The 20,568-nt window shown below is 41.9% G+C and overlaps 3 protein-coding genes across 3 annotated transcripts; 2 read left to right on the top strand and 1 right to left on the bottom strand.

Annotated features, from left to right (window-relative positions):
* LOC309337539 (olfactory receptor 10V1-like) lies at positions 1-948 on the bottom strand (the record flags this gene model as incomplete). The annotated part of the gene is made up of 1 exon (XM_081854112.1): positions 1-948. The coding sequence occupies one exon, from the start codon at positions 946-948 to the stop codon at positions 1-3; it is 948 nt and encodes a 315-aa protein (XP_081710238.1).
* Positions 949-8,971: 8,023 nt separating this feature from the next.
* LOC309331366 (olfactory receptor 10V1-like) lies at positions 8,972-9,919 on the top strand (the record flags this gene model as incomplete). Its single annotated transcript, XM_081843519.1, has 1 exon — positions 8,972-9,919. The coding sequence occupies one exon, from the start codon at positions 8,972-8,974 to the stop codon at positions 9,917-9,919; it is 948 nt and encodes a 315-aa protein (XP_081699645.1).
* A 5,791-nt stretch (positions 9,920-15,710) lies between these two features.
* LOC309331374 (olfactory receptor 10V1-like) lies at positions 15,711-16,652 on the top strand (the record flags this gene model as incomplete). Its single annotated transcript, XM_081843532.1, has 1 exon — positions 15,711-16,652. One exon carries the CDS (start codon positions 15,711-15,713, stop codon positions 16,650-16,652), a length of 942 nt encoding a protein of 313 aa, XP_081699658.1.
* Positions 16,653-20,568: the final 3,916 nt, after the last annotated feature.

Genomic DNA, 20,568 nt, shown 5'->3' with positions numbered 1-20,568 from the left:
TCATTTCTTCTGGGGCAGCACAGCCCTTTTTAAGGCTCTGATAAGGGCATCCTTTAACTCTTTGTTCCTCATGCTATAGATTAAGGGGTTCAGCACAGGAGTGACAAAGGTGTAGACCACAGACACCGCCCGACCTTCCTCTGGTGAGTAGCTGGAGCTGGGACGCAGGTATATCAAACTGCCACAGCCAAACTGCAGAAGGACGACCGTTAAGTGGGAGGAACAGGTGGAGAAAGCCCTTTGCCTGCCTGCAGCAGAGCTGATCCTCAAGACTGCAGCCACAATGAAGGCATAGGAGATACAGATTAGGAGGGAAGGGATAGTGATGATGATAACACTGGTAATAAAAAGGGCAGTTTGGTGGAAATGGGTATCGCCACATGCCAGTTTCATGACAACAGGGAAATCACAGAAAAAATTATTGATTTCCTTATTGGCACAGAAAGGCAAAGTCAATATCAAGACAGAAAGCTGAATGCCAAAGAAGCAACTCGTGACCAAGGTCCCAACAACAATTTTCACACACACACTCCAGTTCATGATGACAGTGTAGCTGAGCGGGTGACAGATTGCCACATAGCGGTCATATGCCATTATTGCTAGCAGGACACAGTCAGAGCTTCCCAGGAAGGTAAAGAAGAACATTTGGGACCCACAGCCAGCCAGGGTGATGGAGACCTTTCTTGCAGAACCTACGTGGGCCAGAGTGAGGGGTGCAATGGTACAAGAATAAGCAATTTCCAGACATGCCAGGTTAGCCAAGAAATAGTACATTGGGGTGTGAAGAGAATGTGTGGTGTAGATGATGAGAACAATGGTAGCATTCCCAAACAGGCTGAGCAAGTAGAGAATCAGAAAAGTCCAGAAAATCAGCTGCCTCATGCCAGGGTGCGTTGTGAATGGCTGGAAGTGGAACTGTATAATTCCAGTTTGGTTTTCAGTCTCCATATAAACCTGCACATGAGCTTGCTATGGGTTAAGAGGAGAGAGGAGAACATTACTGAGAAGCCAGCATTGGGCAACCAGGAAATTAGGTAACACAAATAAATTGAATTGCAACAAACAGGGAAGATGTTGCAAACTTGGCTGATAGTGAATGTGCAATTGATCAACATATCCTTTAATACTGAAGTTCAGACTTCTGTAGGCAGCTATTAACAAGAATGAGATCAGATTCTTAGAGTAGGTTGTTCACTGAGGTGTCTACATCCATTAAAATTGAGCGACTATTACAGTGCTTATAAATGGCTAGGTTGATATTGAAATGTTTTACAAACCCAGCCAGATGGGCAGGATATAAATAATAAAATTATTAATATTACTTTTCTATACTATTATCTGTCTCTGGCTCCATCTTCTACAGACACCAATGTTAATGCCTTGGAGCTGTAGTCCTACACTATGGGCGCTATCACTTTTTTGCAAGCAGGTTTCAGCCATGTATCAACAAATTCAGGTTGTGCAATAAAAGTCGGTTTGGAGCTCTTACTCAACAAATCCTCCCTCCCCTGCTGAACCTTTTATGTTAAGGGATTGACAAGAAAGTACAGTAGTAGGAAGTATTCATAGCACACATTTGCCAAGTAATAACCTATGAAGTACAAAAGTACAAAAGTACAAATCCGTTTATTAACCTATGAAGTAGCTTTAGGGAAGCCATTGGTAGCAATCCAATGGTGCAGTTTGCAATTTGTGCAGCAGCTCTTAATAGACTCAAAAGGGGATTTCTTTCTAATGAATTACATAGGAAAGAGATACAACAAATAATATATTATTCTATTATGTGGTGACATTTTAAAACTGCTTATTGAAAGTGTTCCAAAAATTGGGACTGGATTGGGGGCTGAAAAGAGATGTGTTTTGTATCTAGAAGGGCATGGAAGTCAATCTGGGAGGGAAACAATCTAGGTTATTCTGATTATATATGTTGTGATCTTTTTTGTGAACCACCCTGAGACTCCTGGGTATAGGGCGGTATATACATTCAATAAATAACAACAACAACAATTGGTTCAGTTCACAATTTAACACAAACCTACCTAATCCACCCTTCCCAAAATGATACACAAACTGAAACACATCTATCATTTGAAATTTGCACTTCTCCCAATTTTATGATGCAGTTCTCCAACCCCAAAAAGTGTACAATAATGTGTACATTCATAGAAGCCTACATAAAATTGCTTATATTCATGGAAATGACACACAGAAATGTTTTCTAAAGAACCCTGAAGCTTATTTTTTACCCTCTCCCTAACTCTCACTGTACAGTGTTTGTGTGCATTTGACATATCAGTACATATTTTATTAGTTTTGTTTGTACTTTCTTGGAGGGATAGTCATTTATTAATGCATTTAAAAAATTATCTACCCACTTTCCTACCCTGGTACAGTCAAGAAAACTTGCTAAATGAAATATTTTTTCCCCTTCACCTCTCTTCTTCTGTTGGCTTAACATACGAGCAGCAACCTGGATATGAATATTTCTTTCCTATTGTTGCTGTTAAATTCAAAATTATTCCTTCCTTCCCTTATTTCTTTTGTAAAACATTCGCATTGGGGTCAACACATGCAGCCATTTTAGAAGATCTGTGCTTCCACATGTGTGTGTCTTTCTTACCTTTATTGACATCAGCAGCTGCTATCTGTTCTTCACACCTCCCGGCATTCGAGACTTTTAAACCTATCTTCTATAGCCCCTTGGGAGTGAACTGCTGATGCAGCCTCTCACCACAGCTCCTATCAGCAAGAGGTTTAGTGAACATTCAGCCTGATTTACTTGCCCCAAAACTGGGTGGTTAGATGTTATTGACTGTTTATTGAGAATTCATTCTGATTGGTTTGCAGACAGGTTATATGACCTTGCATCAGGTGTCATCGCATACTTTCCTTTGCATTTTCCCGACACTTTCCCTATTGCCACCCACAAAAAAAGGTTGGGGAGGAGGAGATGAACCAGCTTTATTGCACAGACTTTGGCTGAGCTGCCTAAATTTTCCAATATATGACTGAATACCATTGACAATAGCAATGGTCTGAAAGCACTGTGGATGATGCAGAATATTTTTCTAAGCTTATGGTTGCATTGAGAATAGTGCTTGGAATGAACTAGTTGAGCTCTATGAAGTTTCTTGAACTAGTTCAAAAATCTCTGATCTACACCTGAAAGTAGATCCCATAATTGGCAGGTGAACAGCAAGAGGCCCAGACTCCTGCCTTTCATTAAAAAAGTCCATCAGACATCTCCAAAGAAAGTTAGAAAGCAAACTGTGGAAGCAATGTCCGAAGTCTTATTAGGTGGATTCACAGGTGCTGCTGTTGCTAAGGATGCTTAGTTACTTAACCACATTTGCTAAGCAACCAGAATAAAGGATTGCATGGCATTTCCTGTATCTTCTCTGCTGAAGAGAGTCACTCTTTTCCAACAGGAGCAGCTTGCAGCAGAAAGCACAAATAAAGCAAAGGAACAAAGCAAATGATGTTCTGTTGGCGCAATTTAAGCAGAGTAAGCCATTTCTAGTATGGAAATACAATTATGTGGAAAGGTTCATCTGTTGACATTCTCTCTATTAGGCGTCTTTTGTGTGGTCCCTGATTACCCTGTAGGTCAGCCCAGGAGCTTCTAACTTTCTGAATGCTGAAGGTTTTTTTTCTTTTGTAGAAAATGAACACTTTATGAACTAAAAAGTATGTTTGAATGAATGTGGGCAGAACTAGTTTGTCTTATGAAAGGATGAACTTGAAATGAAATGAATTTTCCCAACTCCTCAAAGTGGCAGCTTCTCTTCAGTGGCTACCAATATTTTGTGATGGGCCAGGTGTTGGGTTGGGGGCTCAGAGGGAGAATACCTGAACATGGTAATACCCTGTCACACCATGCAGTGACAGCTCTGTGTTGCAAAGAAGAAAAAATGTAAGAAGATGAGAGAAGATGACAAATGCAAAGGAAAATAATAAATGTAAGGAGGAGGAGCATCTGAAAAGAAGCAAATAAAATGAAAGCAGGGTTGAGGATGGAAGGTGAGTGTAAATGAAAGGAATAAAATTTAAAATAAATGCAAGGGTTTTTGGGGAGCATATCCTTCTGTATCATCTCCTTACTATTTGGGAGCCTGGGGCTTAATGCTGACCTTAATGCTGCCTCTAATACTACTGTGTATATCAAAGGGGAAGTTCGAAGTAGGTTGGGAGGTAATTTTGAAAGCTGCTTGAATTCTTGACCTGCTTTTATCTGAACCTGACCACTTTTTGTGCTTCTGACCACACCTGCAGCAGTTTCCCCAGCACCAAATGCTGCCCACAGCCTGAACAGGGCTGGCAATGTCTCTCCATCATTTGAAACAGGGATCCTTCCCAGCTGCAGAAGCCAGAGAGGGACCAAACCTGTCTGCATGCTAAGTGTGCGCTCTGCCTCTGCCCCTAAGCTATGGCCTACCTGAATCGCATATATAGTGATCATTAAGCATAAAGAGGATCAGAGAGCAGCAAGTCTCAAGCTGCTTTCATACTGCAGTGCATGTGCTTCAGATGGTGGTTGGAACACTGGAAGGAGAAAAGGTGCAAGCAAAAGCATTAACTTTTAAGGTGTTAAAAAATATTCTTCTATGCAATAATAATAATTGTCAACCTTCACAAAAGACCAGGTTTCTGCTGGATTATTATTGGAAAATGGGTTGCTGGCCCTGTGCACTGGACACCAACCTTTGTTTGGGGGAGTGCTTTTTGAGGGGCGTGACTGCTATTTATCCATCAGAATGTTTAGTATAGACTGTCCCTCTTCCTCGATTATAAGACAGTAATTAGTTCTTTCAAATTCTAATATATTACATCTCTAGGGAAAGTGATGCTAACAAATGCTGCAACAGCTACTGTTTTCTTTAAGGATGAGAAATAACCTTGAAATTAAATTGTCCCTCTCTTCGGACCTTGAGATTCTTTCTCTTATTTTGGGAAGTTCTGTAGAACTTTCTTAAATATAAATAAGTAACATCCTATTGGGATTTATGGATAAAATGGTGAGAAAAGTTGTTAAGGAGACAAAAGTTCTTTCTCCGCACCCCCCTCCCTCTGTTCAGACAAATAATTTCAAGACAGAATGCCTTAGAGGCTTGTTAAAACAAAGAGATCTCTTATGAGACATACACAAATTAACATAATTCTCTGACGGCCGTAAAAGATGCTTTAGGACATTACAAGTTCATGCATCAGAGAAAGATACTTGGTTCCCCAAAGATAAAGTTGTCCCTTAAGAGGAGGCAATTGTTGATCTGGGCCAAGAGTCTTGCACATATATGCTTCAATTCTCAAGGCATGTTCACCCTCAGAGAACTGGCTGTAAGTTTATAAAGTTTCAGTTCTCCAAGGACAATTCTGGTGTAAGTAAATATTTACACTGCCACTTTCAGACTCAACTCCATATCTAAGTGTAGTTCAATGGAGAAAATGGTTGGCTTGCATATGGAACACCTAGGTTGAAAGCTCAGATTGAGTAGTATTGGAAAGTCATTGTTAACTTCAATTCCTCAGAAGGAAAATACATATAAATACATATATAGCACATACCAAGTCATGCCGTTAGTCCATTTAGCTCATAAGTGACCAACTTGTAGCCTGTGGAACATGTAACTCTTGCCCTTACGGCCAGCTGATTGCTCCCCCACTGCTGCTATTGTCCTTGAACTTAACTCCACTTCCAAAACTGCCACCAAATTTGCTCAGGCTATGCAGAAATTCCACCACCCAAAATCTTAATTTTCAATTGGTTTTTATCTTTCTCCATTGCAGCACCGAACTCATCAATGATTGCTTTCTCTTGCTGCTGCTTTTCTTTTTCCACCCATAGACATGCCAGGTGGACAATCTACTCATCAGCGAAACTCTACCTTGCACACTCCAGGGTCACCTCTTGCCACTACTGCTCTCAGTACTGATCTGCACTGAATTGAGAATAACAATATTTTTCTCATAAAGGTTCTTATTTCTGGCCTACATATGAACCTAGTGCTCCAAAGTTTCTCAACACATATCCTGCCCCTTTCTTGTTATTCATTTCTCTCAGCCTCTATGGATCCCTAATACTATTTGAAGACCATTTTGCAGTGTCATACATCTTATAAAAAGATTCTTTTCGTTCATTAACATGGAACAGTACCTTTCCTTTTTGCATATTTTAACTGTATTAAAATCCGGAAACTTCTTCAAAGATGGTGACAATGAGGGCAAAAATTGATTAAAAAGGATGGATTCCTCTTGGCCAATCCAGAATGAAGGTGATACACAGGAAGAGGAGATGTAGAAGTTATTACTGGATAATTAAGAGCTGTTTCGTCTTCAGGAAAGAGCCCCAACAGCAACCAATAACTAAACTATGAAAAAAAATACAACAAATACAACCGCTGGATTCACAGGTGGTCTATATGTGCAGCAAATCCAAACCCTTGGTAAACTTTCAACCAGTGCTTAGAAAGTTCATTTCAGTTCAAGTTCATCCTTTTATAAGACAAACTAGTTCTGCCCACATTCATTCAAACAAACTTTTTAGTTCATAAAGTGTTCATCTTCTGCAAAAGAACAAAAACCTTCAGCATTCAGAATGTTAGAAGCTCCTGGGCTGACCTACAGGGTAATCAGGGACCACACATAAGATGCCTAATAGAGAGAATGTTAAAAGATGAACCTTTCCACATAATTGTATTTCCATACTAGAAATGGCTTACTCTGCTTTGTGCCACCAAACATCATTTGCTTTGTTCCTTTCTTTATTTGTGCTTTCTGCTGCAAGCTGCTCCTGTTGGAAGAGAGTGACTCTCTTCAGCAGAGAAGATACAGGAAATGCCATGCAATCCTTTATTCTGGTTGCTTAGCAAAAGTGGTTAAATGACCAAGCATCCTTAGCAGCAGCAGCACCTCTGTATCCACCTAATAAGACTTCAGACATTGCTTCCACAGTTTGCTTTCTAACCTTCTTTGTAGATGTCTGATGGACTTTTTAAATGAAAGCTAGGAGTCTGGGCCTAATCCTGGAGAAGAGGAGGGAATAGACAGGAAGATGAAGTAGAAATCATTTGGAGTTGAACCCCCAAATGAACTTAATCCACCTAAGTTCACCTGCCAATTATGGGATCTACTTTCAGCTGTAGTTCAGGGATTTTTGAACTAGTTCAGTAAACTTCATAGAGCTCAACTAGTTCATTCCAAGCACTGATCTCAGTGCAACCACGAGCTTAGAAAAATATTCTGCATCATCCACAGCTTTCAGACTGTTGCTATTTTCAGTGGGATTCAGTCATATATTGGCAAATTTAGGCAGCTCAAAGTCTGTGCAATAAAGCTGGTTCATCTCCTCCTCCCCAACCTTTTGTGTGTGTGGCAATAGGGAAAGTGTCAAGAAAATGCAAAGGAAAGTATGGGATGACACCTGGTCATATAACCTCTCTGCAAACCAATCAGAATGAATTCTCAATAAACAGTCAATAACATCTAACCTCCCAATTTTGGGGCAAGTAAATCAGGCTGAATGTTCACTAAACCTCTTGCTGATAGGAGCTGTGGTGAGAGGCTGCATCAGCAGTTCACTCCCAAGGGGCTATAGAAGATAGGTTTAAAAGTCTTGAATGCCGGGAGGTGTGGAGAACAGATAGCAGCTGCTGATGTCAATAAAGGTAAGAAAGACACACACATGTGGAAGCACAGATCTTCTAAAATGGCTGCATGTGTTGACCCCAATGAGAATGTTTTACAAAGGAAATAAGGGAAGGAAGGAATAATTTTGAATTTAACAGCAACAATAGGAAAGAAATATTCATATCCAGGTTGCTGCTCGTATGTTAAGCCAACAGAAGAAGAGAGGTGAGAAGAAGATACTTCATTTAACAGGTTTTCTTGACTGTACCAGGGTAGGAAAGTAGGTAGATTTTTTTTAATGCATTAATAAATGACTATCCCTCCAAGAAAGTACAAACAAAACTAATAAAATATGTACTGATATGTCAAATGCACACAAACACCATACAGTGAGAGTTAGGGAGAGGGGGTAAAAAATAAGCTTCAAGCTTCTTTAGGTGGGGGGGGGGGGAATGGAGACAGACTATCACGTGCCAGAAATCAAAAACAAAAACCTCACCCTAGATCCAGAATGCAGGAATTGCATAAAGAACACCCTAACGGCTGAGATAAACCATGATATGCTGTACTTTTCCATGTATAACACGTCCCTGTGTATAAGACGCCCCCTATTTTGGGGGACTCCAAATTAGGAAAATGGGGGGAGATTGCCCAGAGTTCTTGAGCTTTTTTCTTTGGTTGAGCTTTATTATTTTATTATTTATATCCTGCCCATCTGTCTGGGTTTTCACAATCACTCTAGGCGGCTTACAGCACATAAAAAATGGTAAAACATTTCAGAATCAACCTAGCCATTTAGAGACAGTGTAATAGTTGCTCGGTTTTAATGGATGTAGACACATCAATGAACAACCTACTCTAAGAACCTGGTCTCATTCTTGTTAATAGCGCCCATAGTGTAGGACTACAGCTCCAAGGCATTAACATTGGTGTCTGTAGAAGATGGAGCCAGAGACAGATAATAGTATAGAAAAGTAATATTAATAATTTTATTATTTATATCCTGCCCATCTGGCTGGGTTTGTAAAACATTTCAATATCAACCTAGCCATTTATAAGCACTGTAATAGTCGCTCAATTTTAATGGATGTAGACACCTCAGTGAACAACCTACTCTAAGAATCTGATCTCATTCTTGTTAATAGCTGCCTACAGAAGTCTGAACTTCAGTATTAAAGGATATGTTGATCAATTGCACATTCACTATCAGCCAAGTTTGCAACATCTTCCCTGTTTGTTGCAATTCAATTTATTTGTGTTACCTAATTTCCTGGTTGCCCAATGCTGGCTTCTCAGTAATGTTCTCCTCTCTCCTCTTAACCCATAGCAAGCTCATGTGCAGGTTTATATGGAGACTGAAAACCAAACTGGAATTATACAGTTCCACTTCCAGCCATTCACAACGCACCCTGGCATGAGGCAGCTGATTTTCTGGACTTTTCTGATTCTCTACTTGCTCAGCCTGTTTGGGAATGCTACCATTGTTCTCATCATCTACACCACACATTCTCTTCACACCCCAATGTACTATTTCTTGGCTAACCTGGCATGTCTGGAAATTGCTTATTCTTGTACCATTGCACCCCTCACTCTGGCCCACGTAGGTTCTGCAAGAAAGGTCTCCATCACCCTGGCTGGCTGTGGGTCCCAAATGTTCTTCTTTATCTTCCTGGGAAGCTCTGACTGTGTCCTGATAGCAATCATGGCATATGACCGCTATGTGGCAATCTGTCACCCGCTCAGCTACACTGTCATCATGAACTGGAGTGTGTGTGTGAAAATTGTTGTTGGGACCTTGGTCATGAGTTGCTTCTTTGGCATTCAGCTCTCTGTCTTGATATTGACTTTGCCTTTCTGTGTCAATAAGGAAATCAATAATTTTTTCTGTGATGTTCCTGTTGTCATGAAACTGGCATGTGGCGATACCCATTTCCACCAAACTGCCTTTTTTATTGTCAGCATTACTGTCATCACCATCCCTTTCCTCCTAATCTGTATCTCCTATGCCTTCATTGTGGCTGCAGTCTTGAGGATCAGCTCTGCTGCAGGCAGGCAAAGGGCTTTCTCCACCTGTTCCTCCCACTTAACGGTCGTCCTTCTGCAGTTTGGCTGTGGCAGTTTGATATACCTGCGTCCCAGCTCCAGCTACTCACCAGAGGAAGGTCGGGCGGTGTCTGTGGTCTACACCTTTGTCACTCCTGTGCTGAACCCCTTAATCTATAGCATGAGGAACAAAGAGTTAAAGGATGCCCTTATCAGAGCCTTAAAAAGGGCTGTGCTGCCCCAGAAGAAATGACAGTGTTGAATCGCAGCCAGGGAATGGTACACCGTCTACTGCCATCTGTTGTAATGGTATGGTGGAACTGAAACCACAGGAAGGATGCATAGGTAGGCTCTATGTCTAAGCTGCAACTGTGCCTCAAAAGGAATGTTCTTTGCTTGTAGCAGAAGTTGCACCAGTGCATTGTGTGGCCAATTGACCTGAATTCGGTATAGGTATTCTTGAAGGAAATTAATCAAATGCCTGATTGAAAGCAAGCAGAACAACAGCTACACTAGTGACACTGAGTTCTGTTTTGATGGGCAGGAGAACCTGGACAGGTTTCCAGCCACAGAGAAAACTACTACATTTCATTTAGGGGCCTGAAGATATTGTGAGGTAACAGAAGAAAAATACCCCAAGAAGAGGCTGGAATTATGTCATCAAAGGAGGGTAGCAACTGAGGCAGACATTAACCTCAAACCAGACTAGCCAGAAATGCCTGGTGGGACTGGCATGGGGATTTTGGACCTTGTATTCATCGGGAGACAACTTCCACTGATGAATTGGACTGATGATTCTGTTTTTTGTTAATAAATGCACAAACAGGCATGCACCCAAAGAGAGTCTATGATGTTGTCGTTGTTGTTTTGACCTCTGAGCAGAAAATTATTGATTGCCACAAAAATTACCCCAAAAATTATTGATTGCTGTTCTAGTATACAATACACAAGGTTAGAGTAACACAAAATTCCCTAGTATTTTGGACGAAAGTAGGGTGCACTTTCAGCAGAGACGCGGAATACTTCACACTGCACACAATTTTCATATCACAGAAGATGTGATATGAGCACCAATTTTAATGCCATTAGACATATTCATGGATAAGGCAGCAGTGGTGGTGATGACATGTGGATCATTGAAACATCATTGTTGGTCCATTTAGATGTACCGCCACTGCCCTCCTGTTGAAGTGATTTTCTGCCCACCCAATATGACACTAGCAGGCTTTAGCCTCATAGAACATGATCCCATAGAACAGAGGTGGCTAAGCTGTAGCTCTCCAATGGTCTTGGACTCCAACAACCAACAAACCCATCAAGCATTGCCAACAGTCAGTGTCGAAGGATGGGAGGGGTCATCCAGCAACGACCAGATGTCCACAGGCTTTCCGGCCCTGCCGTAGGACTAGCACTGATATACTAACATTCCTTGGGTGAGTGAGGCTGGGGATCATACCTAGTAAGGCATAAACAAGGTCCTATATATGCAGATTAAAACAAAACATGAAAGCAAACTCTCATGTATAGATCTAAGCTGTGGCTGAAAGTGCTGTGTGTTTCTAATGGGCAGACAACATTCTGCTTGAGATCTGCTGCAGAGGCCCTGCTGGTAGTTCCAGTTTTGAGCAAAACGTCAGGGTCGATTACCTACTGGCCTTTATAGTGCCATACCTACTAATTACCAATGTGATGTGATATTTTCATGGTTTTTTTATGTATATGCTTGCCGTAACCTGGTCTAGGTCCTGCAATGAATGATGGGGTGTACACTTTTAAAATAAATCATGTTCATGTCAGAGAATGTTCCATGTGTACAACATCAGTGCCCCTGGATATGCACTAGAACCATTGGACAAGGAAAATGAAGAGGGGGTCTTGGGGGGAGGGAAGGGGAACCAATGGACAAAATGTCTTTATAACTGGCCTATAAATCTAATTTACTTTTTCAAAGGCAAAAATGTAGACCTGCAAAAATGTGTAGCTTGTGTGTGTGTGTTCTGCGTCAGTTCCTCACTCACATCTTCACTCCCTCCCTCCTCATCAATTCAAATTCACACCACCATTCCCAATGCTGCTAGTGAAGTCATCCCATTGCTATCTTGCTTATAACTGTATTTATTTATACAAGAATCAATTCCCACGAGGCATCCTGACACATATTAAAAAAAATTTAAAACACACACACCTATAAAAACTGTTAAAACTGTTGCATATATTAAAAAACTACCATACTTTTCTGTGTATAACATGCCCCCATGTATAAGACTTGCGTTTTGGGGGACTCAAATTTAAGAAAATGGGGGGGAGATGACCCAGAGTTGTTGAGCTTTTGTGGGGGGGGGGCATTGCCCAGGCTGGTTGAGCTTTCTTCAGGGGGAAATCAGAAAATCACTAACCTAAATCACACGTTGATTGGTGCAACCAATCACACGTGTCCCCCCCATGCACTATCCGTGTATAAGATGTGCCCCCCTTTGACATTATTTTATGGTAAAAGACCCTCATCTTATACACAGAAAAGCACAGTACTTCTAAAGCCATTATATATCAAAATCACTACAGGTACCAATTGGTACCTGCATGCACTAAGAATATGAGACACCATTTATACAGTGGCGTAGCGTGGGTTGTCAGCACCCGGGGCAAGGCAAGTAATTTGCACCCCTAACCCGTGGATTTGCGCCCCCTAACCCTACCCCTAACCCTAACCCCCAGATGTTGTGCCCGGTGCAGCCGGCCCCCCCTGCACCCCCCACGCTATGCCACTGCATTTATATTCTTACTAACTTGCGATTCTGGTGTGAGGTGAAATTATTATTATTTAAATTTACATCTCACACTTCCTCTCTAAGCAGCCCAGGGTGGCAAACGCATAAATCCACAAATAATTAAAACATCTAAAAACAATTCCGGCATAGATGCAGACTAAGGCCTGAGCACACACAGCACTGTATAGTTCGCTAGGCCAGATCCCCAACACAGGCTATCAAAATCCATGCTCTCATGGCCCTAACACTCTCCCCCTCCTTGTCACTGATCTTCTGGTTTACACCTGCCTTGGGACAGGAGAGAAGATGGCTAGAGCACAAGTGGTGAAAAACCTGAGCTACACTGGGGCAAACGTGGCAGAAAGGCTCCTTGGTTGGTGGACATGGCCACGATGAAGTATTTTTGCATGCTGAGAGAGCAATTGGTATTGAATGTCCTCCCCTCTAATGGAGCAGTGAGTTGACTCCTTGTCTCCCTCCCTCTCTGCTGGCCTTTGTCCTCAGAGAGCAGGGGCCTCTACTCTTGTTGGCTGCTTGTATGTGATTTACTTTTATGGGGACTTTGATGCATCACTGAGGGATTGGGATTATCTTGCTCCTCTAAGGATCTTGCAAGGTTTATAAAGCCCTCAGAGCTAGAGTTCTCTTGTGGAAAGGGCAGCGGCATCCAATATCAGCTCGGACAACAGGTTAGTAAGGTTATCCCAGCCAGTCAGCCAGTAAAAACAGTTCTACCCTTCTCACAATAAAAACAGTTGGGCATACAGTTGAAGTAAATCAGGGCCAGAATGGTACTGCTTGCAATTGTCAGAAGAGTTTAGACAATGTGTCGGCTGTGGACATTGAATTAGTTGTGAGCAAGAATAATGACCACAACGTTGAGCATTGTTCCAGGCAAATGCTTTCCTAGGAGTGGTGTGAGGTTCTTAATGGGAAATATTCTGGAACATTTCCTTCTACAGAAACGTTGCAGTTCCCCTTTGTGTATCAAGAGGTTAAGCCTAAATGGAAGTTGCTTTTGCCATCTCTTTGTATCACTTTCATTGCCTCCTAATGAAGCCAACACTGGAATAATAAAGAATGCTCAGTTATTTACATTTGACATTCCTATTTGCAGGTGATAATGGAAAGTGTTTCTAGACTATGGCTGTGCCATAGCATACAATTTCACAGGCACTAGAACAGAAATAGACAACACAATGCCCTCTAGATGTTGTGAGACTCCAGCTCCCATCTGTCCCAGCCAGCATGGCCAGTGATGAAGGGCAACAGCATCTGAAGGGCACCACGTTGGCTATGCTGTCTTTTAAGGTGACATCCAAATCTTATTTTGCAAAGAGGGAGGCTTCCACCTTCCAGTGGAAATGTAGTTTTCTTGGCCATTAAAATGAAAAATGCATGCATACTCGCCACCTGTACTCCAAAATAGTGAGTAGAAGAGGATGGTGTGGCAAATTCTGCATTGTCATACTAACAATAGCTTAAACAATAGCAGCAAACACAAAAGTAGTAAGACAGAAGGATTAAAAATAGAAACAATTAAAAACATCAAAACACATAGAGAACATCTAAAAACATAAGAAAAATATATCACACTAGTGGGCATGATTCAGCAAAAGTTAGTCAGTCCTTTTCCTGATGAGAGACGCCATGAGAGATGATGCTTACATTTCCAGAATGACACCATATCCACACAAGAAGGTGGAGGTATCAGGGACCTTGTGGGGACAGAAAGATTTTTATTTTAAAAATAAGATTCTATTAAAGCTGTTTCATAATACAGTAAGATAAAATAAAGTAACCCAAACAAAAAGAAAAACAGAGAAAGAAAGGGAAGGGGGACCACAAGATTTTGCAGAGGGGAACTAAGGGGAGAACCTTCCCCAGCAGTCCAGTGAATACTGGTAGACACAGAATGCTGATTGTTGTGGGTGGCAAACAGAAAACCAGGGTGGGACTGGAACACATTATCCTAGAAGACAGCATTGCTGGCTAGCTGGAAACCTGAGCAGGACCACTCTACACTGCAACATTTTGTCATGGGTTTCACTTGTCACAACCACTTCCATTCAATAAAAAACAAAATAGGATTTGAGTACTTTTGGATGGAGTGTCTATTTAATTTTAATGGAGTAAAACCACAGAAACTCTGACATGCAATTGTTTTGCAATCCCTAGCTCAGTAAAGCAAGAGCAATGTAGAGTGCCAGTGTAACGGCTATTTATTGTGTATCTAATTTTGTACTGGAAGCAAATACAAAATACACAAGTGACACAGCTTGCAATCTAAGCATCTGATTCTAACCGCATTTCTCTGGAAATTCCATTGATTTCAATGGAACTTCCTTCTTCAGAAAGTCTGCAAATAAAATTAACAAGGCAACAGGATAGGGAGAGATGGGTTTCGTAAAAGATTTAGTGAAGATAGTTCAGGGAACCATTAACTGATAGCAGAAGGAGCAGGAAAAGTGGAGCTACAAGTGGAGTGGTCTATGAAAGGATTGCCAAAAGATGTGCTTGCAGCATGTGAAATGCTTTACAGTCTTGAAGTTTAAACTTACTCATTATTTGCAGAAGCATGAACTGAAATGCCTTCTAGATTATGCCTGTGCTGTACAATTTCACACAAGCCAGAAAAGAGGATACTGAGAAGCTGGAATCTGTGTAGAGAGGAGGGCAACCAAGATGATCAGAGGTCTGGAAACCAAGTCTTATGAGGAATGGCTGAGGGAATTGGGAATGCTTACCCTGGAAAAGAGGAGACTGAGAGGAGATATAATAGCTATCTTCAAATATCTAAAGGGCTGCTACATGGAAGATGGAGCAAGCTTGTTTCCTCCTGCTCTGGAGACTAGGACCCAAACCAATGGTTTCAAGTTACAAGAAAAGAGATCTGGTGAAACATCAGGAAGAACTTTCTGATGGTAAGAGCTGTTCAGCAGTAGAATGGATTCTGTCAGAAGGTGGTCTTTAAGCAGAGATTGGATGGCCATTTGTTCTGGATGCTTTAGCTGAGATCCCTGCATTGCAGGAAGTGGGACTAGATGACTCTTAACGTCCCTTCCAATTCTATGACTCCATGATTCTAAGACAGCTGTTGTCTTGCGAGACAGAGATCTTTATTTGCAAAAGGGGGAGTCTGCCCTCCAGTGGCTACTTGGTTTATTGTACATGTTTAGAAATGGATGTGGCCTGTTGACATCTTGGTGGAGATATCACTTTCTCCGTCATTGGTCTCTCTCTTTATCTCGTGCCAGGTCATATGTACCAATTCCTATGGAGAGTGAAAACCACACTAGCCTGACCCATTTCTACTTCCACCCCTTCTCAACAGTCCCAGAGATGCAGCTGTTGCTTTTCTGGACTTTTTTGGTCTTGTACCTACTCAGCCTTTTGGGAAACTCTGTGGTTGTGTTCATTGTCCGTACAGAGCGCTCCCTCCACACTCCCATGTATTTCTTCTTGGCTAACCTGGCAGCCCTGGAGATTGCTTACTCATGCGTCATTGCCCCACTCACCCTAGCCAACCTCCTCTCTGCGCAAAAAGTCTCCATCTCTTTGGCAGGATGTGGCACACAGATGTTCTTCTTTATCTTCTTGGGAGGTGGCGATTGCGTCCTGCTATCTGTTATGGCATATGATCGCTATGTGGCAATCTGCCACCCACTGCGCTACACTACCATAATGAGCTGGAGGGTGTGTGTGAGTCTTGTAGCTGGGACGCTAGGCATGAGCGGCGTGTTTGGCATTCAGCTCTCCATCCTGATACTGCGCCTTCCGTTCTGTGGCAATAAGGAGATTGACCATTTCTTCTGCGACTTCCCTGCTGTCCTGAAGCTTGCATGCAGCGACACCCATATCCATCAGACTGCCCTCTTTATTATCAGCGCCGTAATACTGACTGCCCCTTTCCTCCTAGTTTGTGTCTCCTATGCCTTCATTGTGGCAGCCATCTTGCGCATCCGCTCTGCCTCAGGTAGGCAGCGGGCTTTCTCCACCTGCTCTTCCCATTTAATGGTTGTTCTTCTGCAGTATGGCTGTGGCAGTTTGATATATCTGCGTCCCAGCTCCAGCTACTCGCCGGAGGAAGGTCGAGTGGTGTCTGTGGTCTACACCTTTGTCACTCCTGTGCTGAACCCCTTGATCTATAGCATGAGGAACAAAGAGTTAAAGAACGCACTCAGTAGGACACTAAGGAAGGAAGTGCTGTCCCAGTGAGAGCCTGGGATATTCTAATGTGTTTTGCACTGTGGTAGGAATTCACAATACAAGCAGCCAAACACACATCGGTTTTTATGTGGCTGAGGACTTATTTGCACATGCACACGAATCACTAAATGTTTTGTTTATTGAACATTCGTCCTAGTTTGTTTTCAGGCACATTAAACAACCTTAGCTGTTAAATAAGCATTTGTGGTGATTTTTTTGTGGGGAAGTTAGATGAAGTTGCATCCAAGCAAGTGTTCTCCCCACATTTCACTTCCCTTATCACAAAAAAAGGCTGATCTTTTGGGGAAGCAGGCTTGTTGTGCACGACCTCACAATCCGTTATAATCGCATGACCTGAGTTTGCCAGTATGTGATGGAATCCCACCCCAAACTAGCAAGAGCCTGGAAATACCCTCAGTCACGGGCACTGGTGCAAATTAGTGCATTTGAGGTGTCACGATAGTTCTGTCTACAGAGGCTGACCTTTGATTTCTGGACTCTGTTCTTCATATTGCCGTCATCAACATGGTAAATATGAAAAAACTTTTCTATTTGTAGCAGAAAGTGGACTGCTTCTCCTCTTTGTTTGCCATCACATAATGGAACTGAAACACTAAATTGGAGAAGAAACTAAGCACATAATTGAAAACCAGCCATCTAAGAGTGAAACAGATATTGTTGCCTAATGTTGTCAGAAGGTCCATTGCATATACTTCCTTTAACTGGCATAAAGAATGTTAATGTCTGCTGAAAGGAGTGGTCTTAATCTTATTGATTTACAAGAGAATTAGGGGTAATTCCTACCGTTATGCAGTGATATAAACTGAGATTTTTATTTTTTTAAGTTCAAAATTCTTTCAAAACTTGACATGATCTACTTTTGACACATACATCCCCCATGGGTAAGATGGATAAAATCTGAGCCCAGAGAAAGACAGCCGGCTCTCTCTCAGCCCTGGACATAGCAGTGGGCCTTTCTTTCTTTCCTGCCCTAAGGGCATCCTCATGGAAAAGTGGCATTAGGTAGCTGATATTGAAAGCGACATTAAATGGAAGGAAATTGTTGTCTGATTTACTGTGTTGTTCATGTGCTACTGTATGCCCCCCCTTTCTTTTCTTTTTGCTGCTCTACATCAGGCAGTAAAATGTATTGGGCTGGCTTTGGAGTCAGATGGCAATTCTGCCCCTTCCTCTAGCACACCATACATTTAAAGCAGCACCTCCCCCCCCCCAAAAGAATAATGGAAACTTCAATTTATCCCTCACCATGCTACATCCCCCAACACCCATAACAAACTACAGCTCCCAGGATTCTCTGGGTGAGTGGGTGTGCTTTAAATGTATGTTGTGTACATTGCCTAAGTAAAATGGTTAAAGTAAAACCTACCTAAGTGTAGTGTGTATGCAGCCTGCTTACAGAATGCATCAATACCAGAAGGAAGCTGTGAAGCCACCTGAAAGATCCTATATGGAGTCACCAACTTTTTTGTGTCTATGGACACACTTGGAATTTTGAGAGGGTGCTGTGGGCAACATCCTCTTGTGGTTGTTTCTCTCCTCTCCTCCCCCCTGGTCAGTTTTCCTTTCTCTCCCCACCCCACCACACAAAGAGAAAGAGAGAGAGCGCATATGCACACACACTTTGCTTTTCCAAAGCTGAGGAAAAGTCAGCTCCGATCGAATTGCAATGGGTTATCTTGGATTTGTATGATTTTATACAGAGCCCTGCCGCCAAAACCACCATCAAACGAAAGCTCACCGTAAAAATCAGGTTTGGTGCTTGCCAGCAATGAAAAGCTTTTATGCGAGGCACAGGTCATCCAAGATGTTTCACAAAATCACCAACAAGAACACATACTGTATGTATGCAGGGGTGAGCTATGACTTGATGGCAGTTTTGAGGGAGTCCCTTGTAAAAACTATGATCCACCCCTTAGATCTATGTTTTTGTGCCATGGGGCTCTCTCTCTCTCCCCCTCTCTTCCTCTCTCTTGCCACCTCATGACATAAGGCGAAGTGAGGGCAGAAGGGCAGTGCTCAGCAGCTTCATGGGCCCCATGGGAAGTCCTCAATGGCATCTTTGGGTCCACTGGCATCACATTAGCAACCAGAACTTCCTAGGCTCTAATGGATCCTGTTCTTCCTAGCTTCATGCCCATAATTGGTACATCAAACAGCAAATTTTATCATATTTAAGTCTGTTAAAACATTCATTTTGAGTTGATTATGCACACTCGCCCAAAACTTTCTTGTTGCCTGCTAATGTCAGGTTTGCTGTTTCTCCACATCTTAAATATTGGGATGACTGCAGATTTTTTAAACTGTACGTGTGGCATTCAATTAGGCATTGTCCAAGTTAGAATATATTGTAGATCTCAGTAGCTCAAGAGAACTGGCTCAGTTGGTACCTGGAAAGGGGTGGGGAACACCTTTCAGTATAGGAATAAGCACACATGAGGTGGGATGGAGGTTAGAATTATCCACTTTCCCCCTGGCAAGTCTGTTGACCATTTTAACACCTTTCGGATAAATCCAGCAGGTGGAGCTTTTCATGATATGCAGATACAACGATGAGGGGAACTTCACCTGATGAATATGTCTTCATATGAATGTTCAAAAGGTGGTGTTTGATAGTGGCTATAAACATGAGCTGGGGAGACTATTGTTAAAATCTCACCTTAATAGCAAACATTAGCTAGCCCCAGGAAGCCTCCAGCCCACATGTTCATTATGAGAACTCTGGCATGCCTGACAAGATTGTCATAAAGATTACTGAGATTTGGGGCAGAAAGCATTCTGAAATCTCTAAAAAATGCAGTATACATGTTTCCTATTAATACTCTTACAAAAAGCTACGGGGAAGATGGCAATATCGCTGCTAAAATGATCAGCAGTGAAATAGTTAGCCTCTCAGACAGCTAAAATGGCATCTTTACTCAAAAGTTATACAAAGTATTTGTCAGCCAGCGATGGAATGTTGAGCTTCTGGATTCCACGATTCTTTCTTAGCTCTGTGAAAGGAGTGCCATTCTAACACAATGGCTCTCTTCTTTATACAAACTTTATAGACTTCCAAGGATTCTATATGGCTTCTTTTCTTAAAAGCTAAGTCGGTACTCCCTCATCCTGGTTGAAAATATAAGAGATTGTGAAATACAAACCAGGAAATGTTTGTTCAGAGAATTCAGAACACAATGTGCTTCAAATAAAATTATCTTCAAACGTAGAAAACTTTTCAACAATGTAGGCCATTATTTTAATGGTGAGATTGATAGCTTTAATCAATCAGTCCTTGAAGTGAGCACATCTTTGAATAAAAGCCCATCTGGTGATCCCACACATCGACCTCCAAAATCATAGTTTCCTTACTACTGGTGACTTTTACTCAAGGAAGGGCTAATTGTGTAAGAGAGTGAGGTAGCCCATAAAAGTTAACTATTTGTTGTCTGGCACAGGGATTGCCAGCTGAAAGTGTGTGAATCTGCCTCCCAAAGTGCATTTGCCTGTCTTCTTGACCAAATTTTAATCAAGGTGTGGTTAAAAAGAATGGCCTCATAAGAATGATTTGATCCCCGATTACACCACTGTCCATTCCTACTGTAAGGAATAGGAATATCAGTGCGGGAAGTTCTGAGGAGGCTCTCAGCCTCAAATGGGAAGTTACCAGACAGGATGTTATGCAGAAATTCTGCACTGGGTTGCTATTTATAGTCTTATCCACATGAAGCAATTTATGTTCCCGCTTAGCCATGCAAAAGCTCCATGACGTGCATCCTTATTATCCCCATTTTACAGGAAAAGTACAGTACTGAACCTTTAGAATTTACCTTGCAGACATCTGGATACCCAAGTTTCCCAAGTTTGTTGACATCTTTACACTGGCTGTAGTGTGGCAACTTCTAGATGTTTCTGGAATAGAACTCGC

The sequence above is a fragment of the Podarcis erhardii genome, assembly GCF_964252035.2.
Source record: "Podarcis erhardii genome assembly, chromosome: 1".
Taxonomy (NCBI): Eukaryota; Metazoa; Chordata; class Lepidosauria; order Squamata; family Lacertidae; genus Podarcis; species Podarcis erhardii.
This window is presented reverse-complemented; position numbering and strand designations above follow the sequence as displayed.